Below are 21,447 nucleotides of genomic sequence, written 5' to 3'. Positions count from 1 at the left end.
CAGACAGTATTTCATCCGTACTCATCTTTGCATATGATCGATGATCATATGGCTTCCTTGGATCCAGTTTGAAGAGTTTATGTCTTTTTGCCAGGAAAAGACATCAGCGCGCTGGGCCTCCCCTGACCAGTCCTTCTCGAAGGCCGTGTGGAGAGAGGGCGGATGTAGCAACAGCTGTGTTTTTATTCAGGTTGTGGCATCACAGGAAGTCCACAGTTATCCCGTTTCCTGGCTGTGCCGGAAGAAGGTTAATGCACTTTGAAAGTTCAAGAAATGTCCGTACCGGAGTTTAATGTTGAAATCCATGGCTGTGGGTCCCAACAGTTTATACCCAGAAACCTTTCCAGAAGATGTTTATCAGCTTTAGTAGTTCAGGAATGGATTTTTCTATGTTTTTAAGGAATATGACCACATCATCTCCAAAAAGAGCTAAACGGTGTTCTTGTTGTCCAATAAGAATTCCTGAGATATTCGGATTTGTCCTTATAGCTATTGCCAGTGGTTCTATAACTAAAAGGAAAAGCAGCGGTGATAACGGGTCACCCTGCTGGCAGTCTCTCTGTATATACATTTCTTTGAAAATGTTATGATTAGTCATTATTTCGGTATGTAGCGGTATTATGGAATCAGAGTTTGAAACATTCTTTCTGAGGTGCCAGCCAGGTTTCTCTCCTGATATATTTATTCTGCAATCCAAAACCCCACACAAGGGAAAAAAAAGCAAAGATATGCTCATCACCCAGAACATGATTAAGAATAACACAACCACAATTTTCAATTGTCCACAGCAAAAACAACAAAAATCAATAATAGTCCATACAATAAGAAATTAACTCTTCACTTAAAAGGACATGGCTCGGGATTTCCTCTGTTCAGTCATTTTCAGTTCAAACAAAAAATAAGCCAGTCCCGGAATTTCCTCTCGCCAGTCCAATCCATCCAAAAAACTAATAGATGGAAAAACTCCACTTCGTGTTTTTTATACACGCACAAAGGAGCAAAAAAACAAACTCTGTGCTCGGCGGCACATAAAGTTAAGCAACCTGTATCAGGTTGTTTTGTCACTCACGGTGTCAGCGTTATGAAACACTCGATCCGAATGGTGAGCTTCTGATGTGAGCCAGACAAACTCTCAGGTAATCCAAGATCTGCTTCTGTTCACTCACGACCTGTCAATGCCACACACTCCACTGCCACGCGTCAGTTCTCCCAGCGGCGTTCCAATCAGAAAACAACGCTTTTTGCGCCGGAGGACGCACGTCGTAAAAAAAGAAATGGGCGTGGAGGTGAACAAATGCGTTTCCAATCAGGCCGCCACAGGTATATGGGTTGTGTGTAAAGTAATTTGATGCATTTATTGAAATTATCTCCAAAACGTTGAAGTATTTCAAACAGGCAAGACTATTCAACCCTGTCAAATGCCTTTTCAGCATCTAAACCGTATTGCTAAATTTGGTGACCCTTTTTCAAGATGAAGTATATTAAAAGATCTCCTGACATTATGAAATCCTTGTCAATCTTGTACAAAAACGTTTTGATCACTGTGTATATTATTTGGAATTATGCTCTCTAATCTCCTGGCCAAAATATTTAGGTCCACATTTAGGAGACTAATTGGCCTTAGGTTTTTGCATCTATTATTTGGTTTACCTGGTTTTGGCGACAATGTTATGAGAGCCCCTCTCAAGGTGCTAGGGAGAATCCCATTATGAAACGACTCTCGATATAATTCTAACAGTGGTTGCATCAATTTAATTTTATATAATTTGTAAATTTTCACAGGTATCCCATCAGGATCTTCTTACCTTTAATATTATCAGTGGTGACAGATATATCATTAAGGGTTATATTTTTGTCCAATTCATTTTTAACTTTTTCTGTAATGTTTGAGATTTGTATATTATCAAATAAATAGTTAAATTCACATGAATTTGTAGCCAATTTAAAATCTGGGCAATAAAGATTTGAATAAAATGTTTTGAAGATCTCGTTTATTTCAACTGGATCAACTATTGTCAGGATCTGTCTGTGTCGTTTTCATTGTTTCCCGCTGGTTCCTTGTTGCGTTAAGTTCTGTGAGAGTCATGTCCATGATTTGCTGTTGTGTCTGGTCTGGTGTCCTGGTCATGTAACCCAGCTGTCTAGATTCTGCTGGGCAATAATTAAAACTCAACTTACCTTCATTCAACATGTTTCCTGGAGTACTTCTCTGCACTTTGGTCCTACCACAAACCACCATTATGACAGAAGGAACCACCGGGAAACAATGTAAATGAAGAAGCTTAAATACAAACTGAGAGAACAGGGAGAACCAATGAACAGAGTGACAGAGTAATCATGGGGAACAAGGAACAGGTGTGGGTCAGACTACTGGGAGACAGAGGGGGTGAAACCAATTAACAGTCAAGACAAAGAACAGAGAAACAGACCAGGTTTAAATGAACCAAAACACAAACTAAACAGACAGATCCTGACAACTAAACTTTAATTATTGCTGTTAAGTAATGTTGTTAACAAGTTTCTCATTTTGTAATTTTTTGATGCGCCATGCCAATACTCTGCCAGGTTTTTCCCCCTGGTCGTGAAAGGTCTGTTTCAATCGCAGTAAACTTGACATTGCTTTTGTGGCTGATATTTCATTGTATTGTGTTCGCAGTAGAAGAATTTCCTAATTAATTTCTTTGACAGCCTCGTTGAAAGTATTGTTCCTCCAAGTATTTTAATTTTGCTTCTAAGGATTTTCCTTTCTCGTAGGTATCTTTGGCTTTTGAACTAGTCATATTAATTATTTGTCCCCTGATAAAAGCCATGAATGCTTCCCATCTGATATTTTTAGAAGTTTGTGTTGTATTAATGTCAAAAAAAGTAATTAATACTGAATCTGTTAACCATTTTGTTTTAAATCTCCATTTAGGAATATCACGTTTAATGGTATATTTAATTATTTACTGATGTATTAAAGAAATAGGTGGCAAATTTATTTATTTAATGACATATTTATGTGTTTAATTTGGTCCCTTTTGGCCCTCCATGCTTTTGGATTCTGAAGCACAATTAATAAAACACAGGGCCCCCATAAAAAGTAAAAGAAAATAAATGAACTTGCCACTGGATGAATGAAACTTTCCATAATTTCTGCATAGGCGGTAAGAAAACTAAACATTCATGGAAACTGCCAGACCACCAGACAGAAGTGCAGCAGCAATACCTTAGAGATTTAATCAGATCACTGTCATGGCTAAAAATGCAAGAACTACATATACAAAGCACCAACTCTATATTTCTAATGACTTCAAAGACTTCAGCAAAAATGGTAGAGAGTGAGCAAAAGGTTTACTTACGGGAAGTCCAAGATGGCCTCTGCCTCCTTTGTCACCTTTCTGACCTGGTGCTCCCTTTTCTCCTTTGATGCGAATACCTTGTTCTCCCTAAAAAATACACAAATTGAAAACTCCTTCAAACATTTAATAGTTAAAATTAGATGAAGGCCTGGAATGTTCTTCAGCTGAAATAAAGTTTTACAGGACGGTTCTTTGTTTAAATGGCCTATGGACTATGGATTTGCAAATGATAAAATCTAGGATTACAAGAACATATTAGGAAATATGTCAATATGCCATAATAGAACTTTAATACAGTGTAGATGTAAATTATTATCCATTTGCTACATTTATATAAAATAATTAGTTTGCTAAAGTAAACCAATTTAGCATTTTCTGAAAACTGTCACATTGATTCTTTAAATGGCTTTTAAGTGAGTGAGATTTGAAGGTTTTAATTGAGCATTGGTTTTCCAAGCATACTGCAGTTTTTTTATTTCATTACAATAAAATTAATAGATAAAATCTCCTGTTCTAATCAAAAATTATATTTCACTTAGAAATAATAAGTAATATTTGTTTTTGTTTTTACAGTGCCTATGACAGAACATTAAGAAAATTACACTTTAAATAATGTAAAATTAATTTAATAGTGCCTAAATACATAGGTGTAGCCTCCCAACTGAATAAACTGGAACAAAATAACAAATTTTAAACTTTGTTAAATCACTGAAAGCAATATATAAAACTTCATTATTAAAGTAAAAACAAGATTTTAGTGCATTAAATCAAATCAGTTTGTTATTTCATTATAAAGCAGTTTGTTTATAACAAAGCAAGACATTGTTTCTACAGAAATATGCAACATCTAAGTGTAAGAAAGATTAAATGGATGAAATATGTAAAAAAAAAAGAAAAACAAGATAAATACAATTCCTGCAGTAACAAAAAGTACACAATCTTAACAGCGGATCCCAATTTTAACAACCTGAGACAGGAAGTTGTGTAGCATTCTGGTGTTACTGCTTTTGAAGCTGAGGTATTGTTTACCTGATGGCAGTTTACCAGACACGGTGTGAAAAGTCTTGGAAAATGTTCCTGAAGCAGTTATGAAACATCTCCTGGGCTGAGGGTAAAGGCACTCCAATGTCTTTTTCAGCATCCTTCACTAACTTAGCAGTTGTTAACTCACTCTGTGTCCTGTTTGTTAAAAATTCCAGGATCCAGCCCAGGTAAATATTACCTAAATCAAATTGTTTGTGGAGCCTTTTGATTAAAATATGCAGTTGAATTGTATTAAAAGCCTAGGAAAAACCAATAAATAAAAGCCTGGTATGTGTCCTGATAAAGTCCAAGGGCCTGATCTTCAAAGATTCCAAGTAAGGATGCTAAATATCTTGTGCTGGCAGCTACTACCCTCAGCAGAATTGGAGGAAAAGTGACAGATCTTTTTTGCTGTGTGGCGTTTGAAGGATGTACACTCTAAGAAACCATCCTGTAAATTTACAGTAAAATACTGGCCGCTACAGACACCAGAATTTGACTGTAAATTTACATTATCTATAGTGTAATTTATGCTGAACATAGATTACTGTTAAAGTATATACAGTATGGATACTGTAAAAACATTGTAAAATACTGGTGAATTTAACTGCCAGTAATGTACTGTAAATTTACATTTTCAACACGGTAAATAATTTTTAAAGTAGTTTACTGTTAAATTAAATACAGTGGTGAAACTTTATATACAGTAAAATACTGGCGTCTGTAGCTGCCAGTATTTTACTGTAAGTTTAGTTTTACTACAGCATTCACTTTATCAGTAGGCTACTGCAAAAAAGTTAGTGCAACATTTTAATATACAGTCTTAGTTTTACAGTATTATAGTAGTACTTTACCTTGTGTAGTGCTAAAATTGGTGTAGATTTAAAATGCACAATCACATAACACAAAAGAGGAGGAGATAAGTAACGTTCTTTAGGACAAAATTTTTATTTAAAAGGCACTGTTATCCCCCAAACTATATACATTTATATTCAAACAAATTATAGAAAACACATATCCATGCCTCAGGGAATCAGTGAAAAAACAAAAAAGGCCTCCAAAGTCCAAAATTAGTTTCACTTACACTGGGATGAAAATTAAATAAGTACATTTTGCAGTCTTAAACTGGCTGATCAATTTTTCCAATCTTAGGAACAAAAAACACTATTGTTAAAGAAATATCCATGGTTATCATTAAATAAAAAACACTCCCAAAATCAAAAATTAAACATGGCCTCAGTAACACTTGAATAACAATTCCAAACTCACATATTGTACTGTCCTAAACAGGGTTTTAATCCATGAACTTTTACTGTTTTTCAAGAATCCAAGTGACACTTCTTCAGGTGAGGGTACCATCCAGCATGGAAAAATACAAGAAAATATAAGAAAATATAATTTAAATCTTTAAATTCAAGAAAATATAATTTAAACCTTAAATGATTTGGAAACAGAACTATTTAAAAAAAAAAGACAACAACTAACCTGTATGAAGTGCCATTCAAAGTCCATCAGGTTTGTGATCAGGGTAGAAACATCTGCATTCACTGTCCGCAGTTTCTTTTGGATTATCTTGCCTGTTTTTTTGGACACCATCTTGCCATGGCTGGTCTTTGTGCCCCTTTTTGGGTAAATCCCAATGAAGTGCCCAAAAAACACAATCCAAAATGAGAAAAATTATAAAATATAAACAGTGTGGCACTTTGAAGGCAGCAGGTATGCAATATATAGTTTGTTTACCTTATGTGGAGAAATTATGCTCTTTTTAAATATATTAAGAAAATACATCACCAAATTTTTCAACTGTTAATTATAATTTGCTTTAAAGCTATTAAATTGTGACATTGAATTTTACTCATTGTAAAATGTTTCAAAATAAAATTAATAAAATCATGGGAATAATTTTACCGTTGACTGAACTCCAAAGTCTTAGCCACCTCATCTTGATATTGGAGGTTAAATATGTAGAAAGTGGCCAACACTGCTGCAAATCCTGTCACAAATGTTGACTGGGACCCCTCAAAGATGACATGGCCTTCAACGCTGATCATCCATCCAGCCACTAGATGGACAAATATACGTGTTTTTGTATTTTTCCTCATAAACATTTTATGGACCGTATACTTTGATACATCGGCACTGATTTTACTTAAGGTCAGTATGGCAAAGCTATCCTAATAATGGCTTGGCTTTTTACTGATAGTTCGTTCTGTACTTACGCATTGTCAGACGATGGCTGGCTGGCAAATTTAGGCTGGTTTCAACATTGGCTACTATTGCATACTCCTGTATACCATGGACAAGTGCATATTAGAAAAACAGTATGCATATGCAAAACTGGATAAAACTTGTAATATTTCTTTGCAGTGATCTTACATCAGTACTCAGTATCAGCCCAATGGGTGACTCGTTGAAATGGGCCATCGATAGTTGGATGAGAAGCAATGTTAAGTTGCCAATTGCCTTATAATCCAAGCTTGTCTGGACACTGAAAATCTTTACTTTAGTTTATTACCACATTCCTCAACTGACAGTTCCAGTGCACAGAGGACAGGAACATCAGTCAGCAACTCAAAGTGAGAAAAGATTCCCCTTTGTGTAAATAGGTAAGGCCAGTTGATTTGAAGATCAGCAATGAAGGGAGCAGGGATCCTCTTTATATGCCTACGCTGAAAGCTAAATATGGTCTCCATCAAATCTGTCACTTCTGGCATATCATCTCCATTAATGCCATACTTGCTGAAAGTGCTCTGTAGTCTCTGACGTTTCTCCTCCACTGTGTCATCAGTTTCCTCTGGAGAGAGTTCTGGCCGGAACCTAGTACACCTATACATGTCAGCTGATCCCCGTTTGACTCCAGCTATGCCACAGGGTCCTGGTGATCTGTACCTATGAAAGGTCCCGGAATGGTTGATATTCTCATTTCGTGATTTGAGTTGAGAGAACAGGGAACTATACCCTTCAGCAATGAGCTTTCCACTTGGTGTCATATCAGCAAAGCTATCTGGGTATTGATTGGTTATCTTCTGGCAGACTGTAAGGCATTGTGAACGTATGGGATTAGCCTTGTACTTCTGCATTTCATCTGCAAGGATTTTTATCATTTGCCGCCTCTTGTCAGGAGGGGGTCTTTTGCCTTCTGAAATTGCTGTTTGAATATCCAGTGGCAGGCCAAGCCTGGGATACCTTTTGCTTTTCATTCCGGTATAACACAAGAGGTGTTTGCAGTACTGAAGGTTGTGGTGAAATTGGTGGTATGCTAGAAAGTGAGTATATGGAAGCACTTGAAGGACTGGAAATAGGGGATGCAGTTGAGGGACTGGAAATAATCTCCAAGTCTAGTGTGACTGTGTTTGTTTCTGAAATCATAAAAAAGGTTATTTAAAAGTAAAACATCTGACATGGTTTTGTCAGCAACATCTAAAGCCTTGGGGATTATCCCCTTTATTGTTTTACTTAATGATGACATTTGTCTAAAACACAGGAACAGAATGGTGGAGTATTAAAAGAGACACAGCCCAAACTATATATTCTGGCAGTGGGTAAATATCAAGCAGTTCTTCTGCTTTGACACAGCAGTAGGATCTTGATACGGGGCTTGCATGATAAGAATCAGTGGAAGGAAGCCGAATAGCTTGGTGTTTCTCACAGATGAAGTAAACTACTGAGTATTTATAAACAATAATTTCTTTATTTTTCCCACTAATAAGCCATCATCATTATGACCTATTACAACATACATGTTGCTCTTATACTTTGTGTCACCTTTTAGTGTCACATCATTGGCAATTAAAGTGTTCGATGGATCAGTGTCTAAATGTGCAACTGACTTTTGTATACTGTCATTGAAATCACTTGCAAAAAACTCAGTGCCTTTGTCCACTGCGATATCAGGTCGAAAGAGACTCCCAGCACTCAGAAAAGCTTGCAAAAGCTGATGTCTTTCTGCCAGACTTTGGCAAATATTCTTGAAGTTGTGCAACTTTCTTGCTCACTGTTTGAAGTAAGTGTGCTTACTTTTAAACCTTAGTGTCCAAAGATGAATCCACGGCCCAAACTTAACAATGAGGTCTGAATAATGACACAGATAGTGATGTTTGGGTTTCAATGGATGATCTGGAAAACTTTGCTTCCTAATTTGCAAATACTCCTCTATCAGAACACGGAGATATTTGATCTGCCCAGCAGTAATCATCGGCGCACAAACAAGACTGACAATGTCTCTAAGCTGTAAAATTAGCTGCCACACTTCAGCATCTGATGCTTTGTTTATTTTGTCTCCAATCAACACTGGGAGCATCCTGAGAAAACACCAGTTCTGTACCGCATGTCCATAGTTTTCCAGCACCTGGGGTTACCTCGCAAGGTTTGTCAGTTCAAGGTAAGAGAATGGTTTTTCTTTTGTTATGAGGTGATTAATGAACAATGTCAAATCTGAGGTAAAAATGTCCTCAAAAAGGTTATGCCCAAGGCAGGGAGGTAATCCAGGCTGGCAAACATGAATGTGAGCAAGCTCATTGAAGATCAAGTCAACTTTTACGCATTTAGCATCACTTACTTCAGCATTGGTTCTGATGACCAGAACATTTTCTTTATATGACTCTACTGTGTGGTTAGGGCCTTTAGCGAGAGGATCAGTCAAAAATGTTTGTCGATTAATCTCACAATACCTGCAAAAATACAAAGTCCTCACAAAGCTTTCCAGAAAGCCCCCAATACTGTGTGAAACCAAATTGTCACCAGCAATGGCACACAGAGCTCCTTTGGTAATCGTACCATCCGGCAAAGCAACGCCAGTTAATTCAAGATCGTTTAGATCTTTCAGAAAGGGACTCAACACAAGGTCCTGTCCAAAGTACTTAAAATCTTGTTATCTACAAAGTAGCACATGTTGCAATTGATCAATGCTAGACCTGTTGTGTGGCAGAATATTTGCAAGTGTCAAATACACTGCTAAATTCTTGTGCTTCTTTTTCCCAGAGCCAAGAGGATTTACTATCTCAAATGAATCCTGATTAAGAATGACACCCAATGAGTACTCTGTATTCTTGGACAGTATGTTTTCAACAAAATTTGCGTCATCCCAAACATCCTGAAAACGTAATTATTTCTCCTGATGGTTTTTAGTAGTTTATGCTGTTCCCACACTGATTTACACTGAAATACAGACTCTATTGTATTCTTCCCATGGATATATTGTGGAAAGCATTAGCTGCCTGTTTTTACCAAGACAGATGGACACTGGATCAACATAACTGAAGCAGTTTTTAAAGGCTGTTTTTCTGTAGTGATCTGTGTGAAGTGCCTCAGTATTGCAAGCCTTGAAAATATCCTCATCTCTTAAAATGTCAATTACGGTTCCTAATTGTGTTTCTGAGAGTCTAAGAGTAATAAGCTTTTCTTTGAGATGAAATAGCAAATGTGGCTGATTTATTGCATGTATTTCCAAATAGTCTTCAATAATAGTATTATTGGTAGAGGATGGAATCAATAGTTTGGCTTGTAATTTAAAATAAATAAAAAAGCCAAATGTCTCAAAAACATGTCCTTTTCTGTGTGTTCTGGAAAAATCTCCTGTTCATTACTGAAGCAGCTTGAAACATCTGGCTCCACATTGCAAGCTCCATCATCAGTATCATGAGAGCTACAAGAATCTGTTCGGCTTCCAACTGAGGTCATCAGACTTTTTTCAGAAGAATTTCTATGCTTCTTTGTCATGTGCGATGTAAAAGTCGACCTAACTGTAAAACCTTTCGTGCATTGTTTGAAAGGGCATGGAAGCGATCTTCCCTCTTTGATATGGACTTTAAGATGGGTAAAAAGACTTCTCTTATCCTCAAATTTAGCATTACAAAATTCCATATGACATTTTAAATCAGTTTCACTTCCTATCGCAGTGTTATGTGTAACTTTATGCCGATAAATGTGATACTTAAAAGATGAAAATTTACTAAACACCCAGCTGCATCTGGAAAAACGACACCTGAACATCACATTTGACATGCAACAATGCTTTTGCATGTGCCTTATGTAAGAAGCTGTATTACTGCACATCTTGGGACATACAGTACAGACCAAAAGTTTGGACACACCTTCTCATTCAAAGAGTTGTCTTTATTTTCATGACTATGAATATTGTAGCTTCACACTCAAGGCATCAAAACTATGAATTAACACATGTGGAATTATATACTGAACAAAAAAGTGTGAAACAACTGAAAATATGTCATATTCTAGGTTCTTCAAAGTAGCCACCTTTTGCTTTCATTACTGCTACGCACACTCTTGGCATTCTGTTGATGAGCTTCAAGAGGTAGTCACCTGAAATGGTTTTCACTTCACAGGTGTGCCCTGTCAGGTTTAATAAGTGGGATTTCAAGCCTTATAAATGGGGTTGGGACCATCAGTTGTGTTGTTTCACAGGAGGTGGATACAGTACACAGCTGATAGTCCTACTGAATAGACTGTTAGAATTTGTATTATGGCAAGAAAAAAGCAGTGGCCATCATTACCTTAAGAAATGAAGGTCAGTCAGTCCGAACAATTGGGAAAACTTTGAAAGGTTCCCCAAGTGCAGTCGCAAAAACCATCAAGTGCTACAAAGAAACTGGCTCACATGAGGACCGCCCCAGGAAAGGAAGACCAAGAGTCACCTCTGCTGCGGACGATAAGTTCATCCGAGTCACCAGCCTCAGAAATCACAGGTTAACAGCAGCTCAGATTAGAGAACAGGTCAGTGCCACACAGAGTTCTAGCAGCAGACTGTCTAGAACAACTGTTAAGAGGAGACTGTGTGAATCAGGCCTTCATGGTAAAATAGCTGCTAGGAAACCACTGCTGAGGATAGGCAACAAGCAGAAGAGACTTGTTTGGGCTAAAGAACACAAGGAATGGACATTAGACAAGTGGAAATCTGAGCTTTGGTCTGATGAGTCCAACTTTGAGATCTTCGGTTCCAACCACCGTGTCTTTGTGCGGCGCAGAAGAGGTGAATGGATGGACTCTACATGCCTGGTTCCCACCATGAAGCATGGAGGAGGAAGTGTGATGGTGTGGGGGTGCTTTGCTGGTGACACTTGGGGATTTATTCAAAATTGAAGGAATACTGAACCAGCATGGCTACCACAGCATCTTGCAGCAGCATGCTATTCCTTCTGGTTTGCGTTTCGTTGGACCATCATTTATTTTTCAACAGGACAATGACCCCAAACACACCTCCAGGCTGTGTAAGGGCTATTTGACCAAGAAGGAGAGTGATGGGGTGCTGCACCAGAGAACCTGGCCTCCACAGTCACCGGACCTGAACCCAATCGAGATGGTTTGGGGTGAGCTGGATCACAGAGTGAAGGCAAAAGGGCCAACAAGTGCTAAGGATCTCTGGGAACTCCGTCAAGTCTGTTGGAAAACCATTTCACGTGACTACCTCTTGAAGCTCATCAACAGAATGCCAAGAGTGTGCGGAGCAGTAATCAAAGCAAAAGGTGGCTTCTTTGAAGAACCTAGAATATAAGACATATTTTCAATTGTCTCACACATTTTTTGTTCAGTATATAATTCCACATGTGTTAATTCATAGTTTTGATGCCTTCAGTGTGAAGCTATAATATTCATAGTCATGAAAATAAAGAAAACTCTTTGAATGAGAAGGTGTGTCCAAACTTTTGGTCTGTACTGTATGTTAAACAATTTTATATTTAAGATTTTGTTTCTTTTTTTTAAATATCAGATTATGCAAAATATAAAACTCAGTAAGAACTGGCTTTACAATTACAGTTAATTTGAACTGTACCTTTCATATGGTCCAGGAGCACAACAAAATTGTGGTCTGTGTATGTAACCTGCAATAAAATAAAACGTAACTAAAAAGCCAACAAAAAATAAATTTAGAAAGCTATAGCAGAAATCACTTTTCAGGAAAGGGCCTCAGCTGTAATTAATGCTACATTTAGTGCTATGCTTGTATGCACGGCTACTAGAAACATAGCTTAAGTTCAGATGCTAACGCTAGCTTGAAATTATAGCTTTGGAAAGATAAAGAGAAGAGAAAATATGTGGTCCTGAATCGATTTTGTATTAGACAAACTTTAAGCACAAAAAACTTGCCTTATGGCTAAATATTAAAAATATATGATTAACTTTTCTCCATAAAATCCCTACTACCTGAGTGTGGCCCAAGACATGTGGTCATCCAAAGTAAGCTCAAAGACAAATGACATAACAGCACAACTTCTTGTCTAAATTCACTTTATACCATGAAAACCATAATTAATATTCTCCAGAGTGATTTTACTTACCCCTTTGATGCTTTAAAAGTGGTGTCCAAAGTGGCGCGCGCCCTCCGCCATCGATGTGCACACGGGGCAGCTGGACAGCACCACAGGAGTTCGCACAGCTTAACTGTTGCTTGACGTAACTCGCAACAGTTGCAGCTCAGAATACGCCAATCAATATTAACAGTAAAAAAGACAAATATGTCTGTCAGTTAATTTATTAGAGGTTTGTCCCCGTTAATCTTTTAATTATTTTCGCAGACTCGCCGTGTTCTTTGTTTTGAGAGTATATGAAGAGCCTAAAGAAAGAGCATTAACAGCCACAACATTTAAGCCTGAATGTAATATTAACAAATATAATGTGTAGTAGGAGTTATCTGCATTTTGTACCTTAGCTCATTTAAAAAAAACTTACGCCACATAGTTGTCCTGCAAAGAATTTAAATGAAACATTTATGTACTTAAAAATAAATTAGTTGGCAATGATTTTACTGAGTTTGTTTTGCCATTATTTTATTTTATTTTGTTTGATTGTTTAAAATATATATTTTTGAAATCAGGTGGTGATCAGCTTTGTGCTTCAGCACTAGATGATCTCATTAACAGCGATGGTGCACTAGAATGATCCTCCCATGAATTTGCGCGTTTGGGTTTGTTGGGTTTATGATTATTGATTGAATAATCTTGATCAATAATTATAATTACAAATCATAATCTGACAAGATCAATTTCTTAACCAAAAATCCTCATTTACGAATCGAGACCAGAGAGGTTTCTGGTGTTGTAATTGTGGCTCAACGCCTCTGACAATTACAACCGTTAAATACTCCGTAATAATTAATAAATATTCACATAGATAAAGAGAGAGCGTTTGGTGTTTCATTGTGTGCAAAAGTGATGTGTCAGTCAAAATAAGGTTCAAGTTCCACCCGTTTCGGCAGAAACGGTCGATTAAACAGTGACATCTCCGGCAATAGTTATTAATTATTACGGAGTATTTAACGGTTGTAATTGTCAGAGGCATTGAGCCACAATTACAACAGCAGAAACCTCTCTGGTCTTGATTCGTAAATGAGGATTTTTGGTTAAGAAATTGATCTTGTCAGATTATGATTTGTAATTATAATTATTGATCAAGATTATTCAATCAATAATCATAAACCCAACATATGGCGTCCCTTTGACGGGCCTTAAAAAGACAGACATCAAATCACTGTTGCACAGAATGAACAGTTGTGATCTCTGTTAACAAGACGTTTATTGGGAGACTTGAGTTTCGCACAGAACATTTGTGAATTAGGGGATTTTTATTAGGTTGTGCTCAGTTCTACTGCAAAGGCTTTCAGAGGTGTTTGTTGTGGATGCAAGGTGAAAGTTGGTTTAACTTGTGGAAAAGTTAAAGTTAATTTCCAGTCGCCAGCCTGCTGCTGCAGCTGTAAAAACCTGCGCTGATAAAGCAGCAGACCTGCCCCTGTGTCCGCTGGGCGTAATTACAGTTGTGACCAACATTCTCCCAGTCAGTTAGAGAACAACACCTACTTCAAGGGATATAATTTCAGCATTGAAGCTAGTATTGAAAAACAACTGATAGTGGCAGGTACCAAACAGATTAAGTTCAGCCTCACCCCTGCGGAACTAAGCGTCACACCTTTCCCTCGGTTTCCCCGGCGAACAGAATGGACAGAAACCCACACTATGACCGTTACGGTAGTTCTCCTTGTGATCGGGTGGGTCGTGACGGCTGGAATGGCACTCACCGCATACAGACAGGTTAAGCGTTTACAGGTCAGGATTGATTCCCTCACATTCATTCCCCCACGGTTCATAGCACCGCCTTTGCCAACGTGCACCTGGTTTGTAGATCAGCTTTGCCAACCCAAACAGGTTTGCATGTGGTTTTTAAAACGCAAACCTTTTTTAAGGTTTGCTCCGAGTGTTTAATAAGAAGGTTTAGCAGAGTGAGGGTTGCATCCTCCGCTCCTCTATGAGGTGTGTATGCAAACTGTACAGGATCTAAAAGATGCTCAATCTACTTTAAAATCTCAATTTTGATTAGACTTTCAAACATTTTCCTTAAAACTGAGGTTATAGATACTGGTCTAAAATCACTCACAATTTTAGACAATTGGATTTAGGGACAGTTGGAACAAGATTTCATTACACAGCTACATACAATATCCAGTCCATGGCTTTTGTTCTCTTTTCCAGAATTAAAACCCTTTTGTACATTCTTAAGGTTAATAATAAGGTGTATATCCTTACTGGCTTCATCTAGGAGAGAAAGACAGCTAAGCAGATGAACTCTGAGCCAGTTTCACATCTAGAGTGTAAAAGAGAGCACATTCAGTTAGTCACAGTAGAGGCTCAGCCAGCAGCTATGGGAGACAATATTTCCTCCTGCAGCCTAAATTTATAGCAGCATAACCTAAGTCACTAACTATAAGTTTTATCAAAAAGGCAAGTTTTGAGCCTATAGTGGACAGGGTGTCTGCCTTACGAACTACAACTGGGAGCTAGTTTCACAGGAGAGGATCCTGATAACTAAAGGATCTGCCTCCCATTCTACTTATAGAGACTCTAGGAACCACCAGTAAACCTGCAGACTGAGAATGAAGTGCTCTGTAAGGAATATGTGGAACAATCAGATATCCGATGTATGATGGAGCTAGGTCATTAAGGGCATTTTATGTGAAAAGGAGAATTGTAGCCAATGAGCCAATGAAAGGATTTAAAATAGGCGAAATATGATCTCTCTTTTTAATTTTCATTAGAACTCTTGCCTTCAGCTGATTCAACATGCTGCAGCAACGCTTTCAACTGCATTTTGTGGGCATCCTGATAAAAAACAATTGCAATAGAAAACCTTGAAGCAAATCCCAGGACTGTGTTTAATATGGGATTTAAATGACATGTCTTGGTCAAAAATAACACCAAGGTTTTTTGTACTTAATTAGTCCACTTCCATTTTACGGAGGGGAGTTCTGGTGCCCGCCTGCGGCTTCTGGATGATTAGATCCGAACTATTTGTCTTCAAATATATCTGGGTGAGAAATTGCTCTGTAGGATATAATGTATATTATTGTTTTTATTACACATTAACCATCATCTCCTAACTAATTAATTAGGTTCCAGAGTTGCGAGAGGGAGGACTTCAGCTGAGGGCCCAGTTACCCTGTTAAGGAATGGCAGGGAGGTTCTCATTGGTAACAATGGGATAAAGCAAAACACAGGGTTTTGCGGGTGGTTTTTAGCAATTTTCTACACCTCATAAAGGAGAAAAGCCAGTGGGCAGACGTGCCGCTGAACAGGTAAAAAAAAATGGTTCCGGAACCTTGAGGCATCAGGGGTGTCTCCTTCTTCATACTCTGATTTATAAAATAATGAAAGGAAAAAGTGGGGATGATTGTGTTAAATGTACTTTAATTTGGAAGATAAGTTTGGTTTTTCACAGCGTGGAAGTTTGAGTGTAAATAAGTTAAATAGTTTAAAAAGTTTCAAGTAAAACAGTTGATGGAAAAATAAAAAAAACATAAGAAAAGATTAAAAAGCACAGAGTGCATCAATTAAGGGGTTAAAGAGTTAAAACTTTCCTGAAGGAAGTTTTGTTTGTCTTAAATATTGCGATCAGTCGGGAAAGAAGGTAAAAGTGAAAAGGGACATTAGAGATGCGAAAAGAAAGTTGTTTTAGAAAGGAGTATAATGCATGTTGTGGAAGGAAGTGACAGGCAGGGGGACAACTGACTGACTGACTGATAATATTTCTTTGTGCAAAATCTGAACCTATACTAAACTTTTCTTCTGCCTCTCTCACACACAAATACACACATATATGGGATTTGAGTTCAACATCTGCGTTTTTGAGTCTGGATTTTAGAAACCTGCCCTTCTCCATGGCTACTACACCAGAGATGCTTCTCCAGCACGGCCTGAAAGAGAGAGATCTGCCTTCCTGCATGTTGAAAATCGCAGTGTGACTTTCTACAAGAAAAAAAAAAAAAACTCAGAAGAAGTCTGGACCCACTGAGATGGACAACGATCCATGCTGTTTGCAAGAGCTAGAAGAGCGATACACTAGATTTATATTGAAAGCATCTTATACGGGCAGAAGAGAAACCGGAGCAAAGTTTCTTCTTTCTCCCTCCTGGAGAAGTTAAAGTGGACAAAGAATGAGTGAATGTCTCACCAACACACCTGGGAAGGGCCTGGTTGTTTTTTGGACTGATAGAGGACTGTGTGCCTGACAGTCTGACTGTGGAGCAATTTAGAAACTGATGGGGGTAACGTACAAACACACACACATTTGCATAAATCTTTTCCTATTTTCTGCAATGAAGAACGCTTATTAACCGCTGCTCATGTGACACGCTTGCTTGACGTGGACAGATGTAGCGGGTTAAAATATTATTTTAGGGTTAGAAAAGTATCTTTAAAAGGGTGATAACTTAACTCATTTGATACTTTCCGGTTAATTCTTTCAGAGAAGCAAGTTCTCTTTTGTCGTGGAATATTCAGGGTCAATTATTATAGTTATTAAAAGTTATGAAAATGCAGAGGAAGTTACAACATCTCCAAAACTCAGCAGTAACCATGTGTTTCTATGTTATTCTCAGGACAGATCTTATGAAGGAGTATTTTTAAAACCCAGCGAATGCGTAAAACCTGATGGGTTTCTCCTTCAGGTATTATTTTCTGTTGTCAGATTTTGTATTCCATAAATCTAATGGGTAGAGACCTCATGAAAACAGGCTTAGTTCTACTGCAGATGGTCTTCATACAGTCTCTGACACAGTACTTAAAGTTTGGTGCAGTTTTTGTCCGCAAGTGCTAACTGACGCTTATGGAAAGTACAAATTCATTGTTTTTAGAAGCAGCTGCTGGGAAGAGGTTATATTAGGTTTTTTCTTCCCTCTTCTGAGTCATGCAGCGTGTTGATTTACACTGTACCCTATATCAGGTCCTGACAAAAACTATGAAAGGTTTGGTTCTGCAGGTTCTTTTTTCTCCCTTTGGAGAAGGAAAGGACACCTGATCAGTTTTGTGTTGCATAGAAATATTAAAACACTTGTTGTTTTCTAAGATATCACCAGCTAAAAACTTTTAAAACTTTTGAGAGTAATTGGTTTTGTTAAACACATTTCCCTTGGTAAAACAAACCTTTAAAATGAGTATGAAAAATTGGGTTATTTAGAAAGAATCTGATTGGACAGTGGTACCACACAAAAATTAAACTAATCTCATGCTTCCTAAAAGACTCTGCATGAAAAGGCCTTCAGAACCGTGGAGTTATTTTCCACCACAGTAACAAGTTTTTTTAAGCATGCTTTTCCTTTATTAAAAACAGATCTGGTTTTTTGTTTTGTTTTTAGGAGCTGTGAACTAATAATTTTAAATCTGATTATGGTCCAAAGCAGAAACAATATATTTAGCCAATCCTTCAATCTCTGCAGAAAGTTAACACCATTGTTCAATGCAGTAGTACTCAACTTGTGGTTCCTGGACTCCTGAAGCCTGTAAGCCATAGATTTTGGGTCCATAAAATTATAATACATAATTAAAGGTAGGCTGATTACTTATTAAAATAGATCTAAGCCAATGATGAGTTCCAGTCATTTGGTGGCTTTGAAATGCAATAATACTCAAAAATTTCTACTCTGGGGAACACAGATTGGGGTTGAAGAGTTTTGTTTTGGAACCAAGGTTATGATTTTTATAACGGAATAAAGAAAATCCTTCATTTTAAGAAAAGAAAAGAAATAAAGGCTCTCTCAATACTAAAGAGGCTCAAACTCCAGTCTCCTTGTTTGATTTCTTAGGGTTTAAAGATTAAAGGAATACATAGGAGTACAAAGGTACACAAGGTGATTTCAGATTACTAAGAGATAAAATATTGGAACATTTATCAGCATTTGGATTGTAAAAGAGGGGTTCTAGTAATAAGTTTTCCCCAACTCTCAAAATTTAAATAGCCAAATTAAAGAAAATGATGTTTGTTCTTTTTTAAACACTATGTGGGAAAAAGTCCAGTTTGGAGACAAGCTTCTTATCTTAATTTCTGATTAAGTCAAACACTGCAGTTTTGTTTAGTTTGGGTAAAAATGTCAATGCTGACTTTTCTAATTTCCCCTCGGGGATCAATAAAGTATCTTTGAATTTGAATTGAAATGAATTAAAATACTTCTTTGCATTTAACCTGAAATTCTGCAATACAGCTGTGATCAAATTGAGTCAAACAAAAAGAGAATTATAACAATAACTCTCAGGATTGTTGTTATTATTACAGAGTTACAGTACAAAGAATTAGCAAAAGGTTTCAGCATCAGTAAATGTGGATTCATATAAGAGAAAACTGTTGCTGTGCTTCTAAATACTTTGAGATTTTTTGGACTATGTGCACTCATTTATTTTTTAAAAAAGGATCCTGACGATTGTCATAACAAAATTGATCAATTATAGCATTAAAAGATATGGTTGAGAAAACATATTCTGAAAAGAGATTGTTAAAAATGTCTTTGAATTCTTGAAGCTTCAAATTTGGCTATTTGTCTGTCTTTGATGTTTTGTCTTTGTTTTGTTGGAATGAATGTTTGATTATATGTTGCATGAAACAATAATCCATGTTTAGAATAATGTTTCTAAATCCCAGATTGATTAAACTTTGAGTTTTCAGGAGAGTTAAGAAGCAGCTTGTTTCTGAGGTAGGTGCATGTTAATAGCTTTGCAGTTTAAGTTACACTAATGTGGGATGGGATGAAGAAACTGTGGGTCCGCCCATAGGCTGTCAATCAAAGGTTAGTTCTGCCTGACTCCGCCCACCTACCAGGTTGGTTCATGCCTTTGTTGTCATGGTAACGCTCAGCACCTCCATTCCTGAGTTTTAACACTGTGTAAGAGACAATAGAATCAAAATGCTTGTAGTGATTGTTGCCTTAAAAACATGTTTTTTTTTTTTTTTGTATAATGATTAAGGATGTAGGATGACTTTTATATTTATGTGTTTTATTACTAAAAGGTTAATGAAATAGTTTAAACTAGTTTGAAGAATTAGTTTTGCATAAAGAATCATTGGTGATTTATTAGATTGAAAGTTTCCCTGGTACCATTAAAACTAGCTGACAGTTCAAGATATGCAAGAGTAAGGAATATATTTTTGATAAAGAATCTGAGTCATGACTTTATACTTGGTGGGAATTATTTATTAGATTCGAATTTGTAGGGTTTATGCATCTGAATTACATTAGATGTCCATTAATCTAATACTCATCTTTGTACAAGACAAATCAGGATGATATGTGACTAATTTCTAAGTGAGACATTGATGAACTGAATAACTGAAGTTTGTGTTTAGTTGTTAATGGAACTGAATTGCAGTTAAAAACATCTGGATTTTCTTTATGTTGCTTTCGTTAAATTCATAGTGACACATAGTTATGTCAGAATTCATTTCTTTGGTTCTAGGTTATGTGATCTTGGTTACTAAACATTTTTGTTCAGACTTTTTGCTGAATTGTCGCATGGGTTGGACCCTGCGCCAGAAGAGGGGAATGTCAGAATAAAGTAACATGGGGTTCCAAATGTTTCAGCACTCATGGGAAAATGGGTAGCTCATACCTCCAGTGAGGACTTAGTGACAATGCGAGAGAAACGTTGTACTTTGTTTATATAAATGGTGCATAGCTCCCTAAGACCACATTCTGAAAACCTTTCTGAAATTATGGTGTTGATTCTTTTGTGAAATTTTATATCTCCACAGATTAGACCATTTTTGAAATTCTTTTTGGGTATTCTGAAACTATGAAATATTGACCTGTAATCAGACCTTCCACAAACATCTGGTCACATTTTTGATATTCAGAATATTTAGCTGATGGTCACTGCTAGTATATCAGGTGAAGTCAGAAGATCAATTCTTTGGATTTTGTTGGATGTTTTGATGAAGTTCATGTAGTTAAGCACTTAGGTTTGAGAATGGGACTTTGAATTGAAAATTAGCCAAGTGTCGTCAAGGCTCTACCTATTGTTCTCACTTATATGAGATTGAGACAAAGGACACAGGCAAATCTCAGTCCTTTTGAAGTGCTGTGTGGCAGGTCTCCTATTTTGGACATGGGGATATTGCCAAGATAATTTTGTTCCACATCTTTGTGTGAAGATAGGATGTTGTTTTACTGTCAAAACCTGTCCGCTGTGTTTTCTCAAGTTTCACAGACGGTGAAGGCTGCATTACCACAAACAGCCACTTCCACCCTCCAGTCCTTTATTCCTGGGGACTGGATTCTGGTCAGAGAATCTAGGAGAAAACACAGGACGTCCAGGCGCTGGAATGGCCCATATCAGATCCTACTAGACACCCAGGAAAGCTGCAGGAAAGTTGCAGGAAAGCTCCAGCTCCTCCAGCTTCATCTGGCTTCCAGGACACAAGTCATCTTCTAACTGGATCATCCACGGCTGAAAGGTGTGAGGACAGCGGACCACCACAAGACAAAGAACTGTAAGCTGATCACTGGCGAGTGATTGAACAGGTGGTTGAAGAACACTGTTCTTACAAGGGCACAATAATCCCTTGGGCAGTGCAACGTTATTTCAGAATCTACTTAAGGCCATCGCATTGCCTGAAAGTTAGAAATCATAAGGTAATTTGCCTCACTGCACACACACCACAGTGAGAGATTCTTTCCTCCCACTTTGACAGCGAGACTGACTCTGAGGAGGATATCTCGGATGCTTTTATCTAACTTTTATGTTTATTGCTTGATATTTATCATTATGGTATTATTACAAATTTGAATGTGTTCATTTCCACCGTTGTTTAGTTG

The 21,447-nt window shown here is 37.3% G+C and overlaps 1 protein-coding gene and 1 long non-coding RNA gene across 23 annotated transcripts in view; both read right to left on the bottom strand.

Annotated features, from left to right (window-relative positions):
* Positions 1–21,447, bottom strand: part of col13a1 (collagen, type XIII, alpha 1) — a 394,128-nt gene that overhangs the window by 111,347 nt on the left and 261,334 nt on the right. For all 22 annotated transcript variants that reach the window (XR_007036044.1, XR_007036043.1, XR_007036045.1 and 19 more), the window contains one exon: positions 3,342–3,428. Coding sequence is in view for 19 of the 22 variants with exons in the window: in XM_047351963.1 (XP_047207919.1) it covers positions 3,342–3,428 (87 nt within the window). In the remaining 3 variants the exon portion in view is untranslated. The remainder of the gene's footprint in view (positions 1–3,341; positions 3,429–21,447) is intronic.
* LOC124859271 lies at positions 5,860–8,950 on the bottom strand. The gene is made up of 3 exons (XR_007036055.1): positions 6,584–8,950; positions 6,273–6,426; positions 5,860–5,985 (listed from the first exon to the last, which is right to left on the bottom strand). It is a non-coding gene; the product is annotated as an uncharacterized LOC124859271 (long non-coding RNA).

The sequence above is a fragment of the Girardinichthys multiradiatus genome, chromosome 22, assembly GCF_021462225.1.
Source record: "Girardinichthys multiradiatus isolate DD_20200921_A chromosome 22, DD_fGirMul_XY1, whole genome shotgun sequence".
Taxonomy (NCBI): domain Eukaryota; kingdom Metazoa; phylum Chordata; class Actinopteri; order Cyprinodontiformes; family Goodeidae; genus Girardinichthys; species Girardinichthys multiradiatus.
The sequence above is the reverse complement of the archived record's forward strand: the minus strand, read 5'-3'. Positions and strand labels throughout refer to the sequence as shown.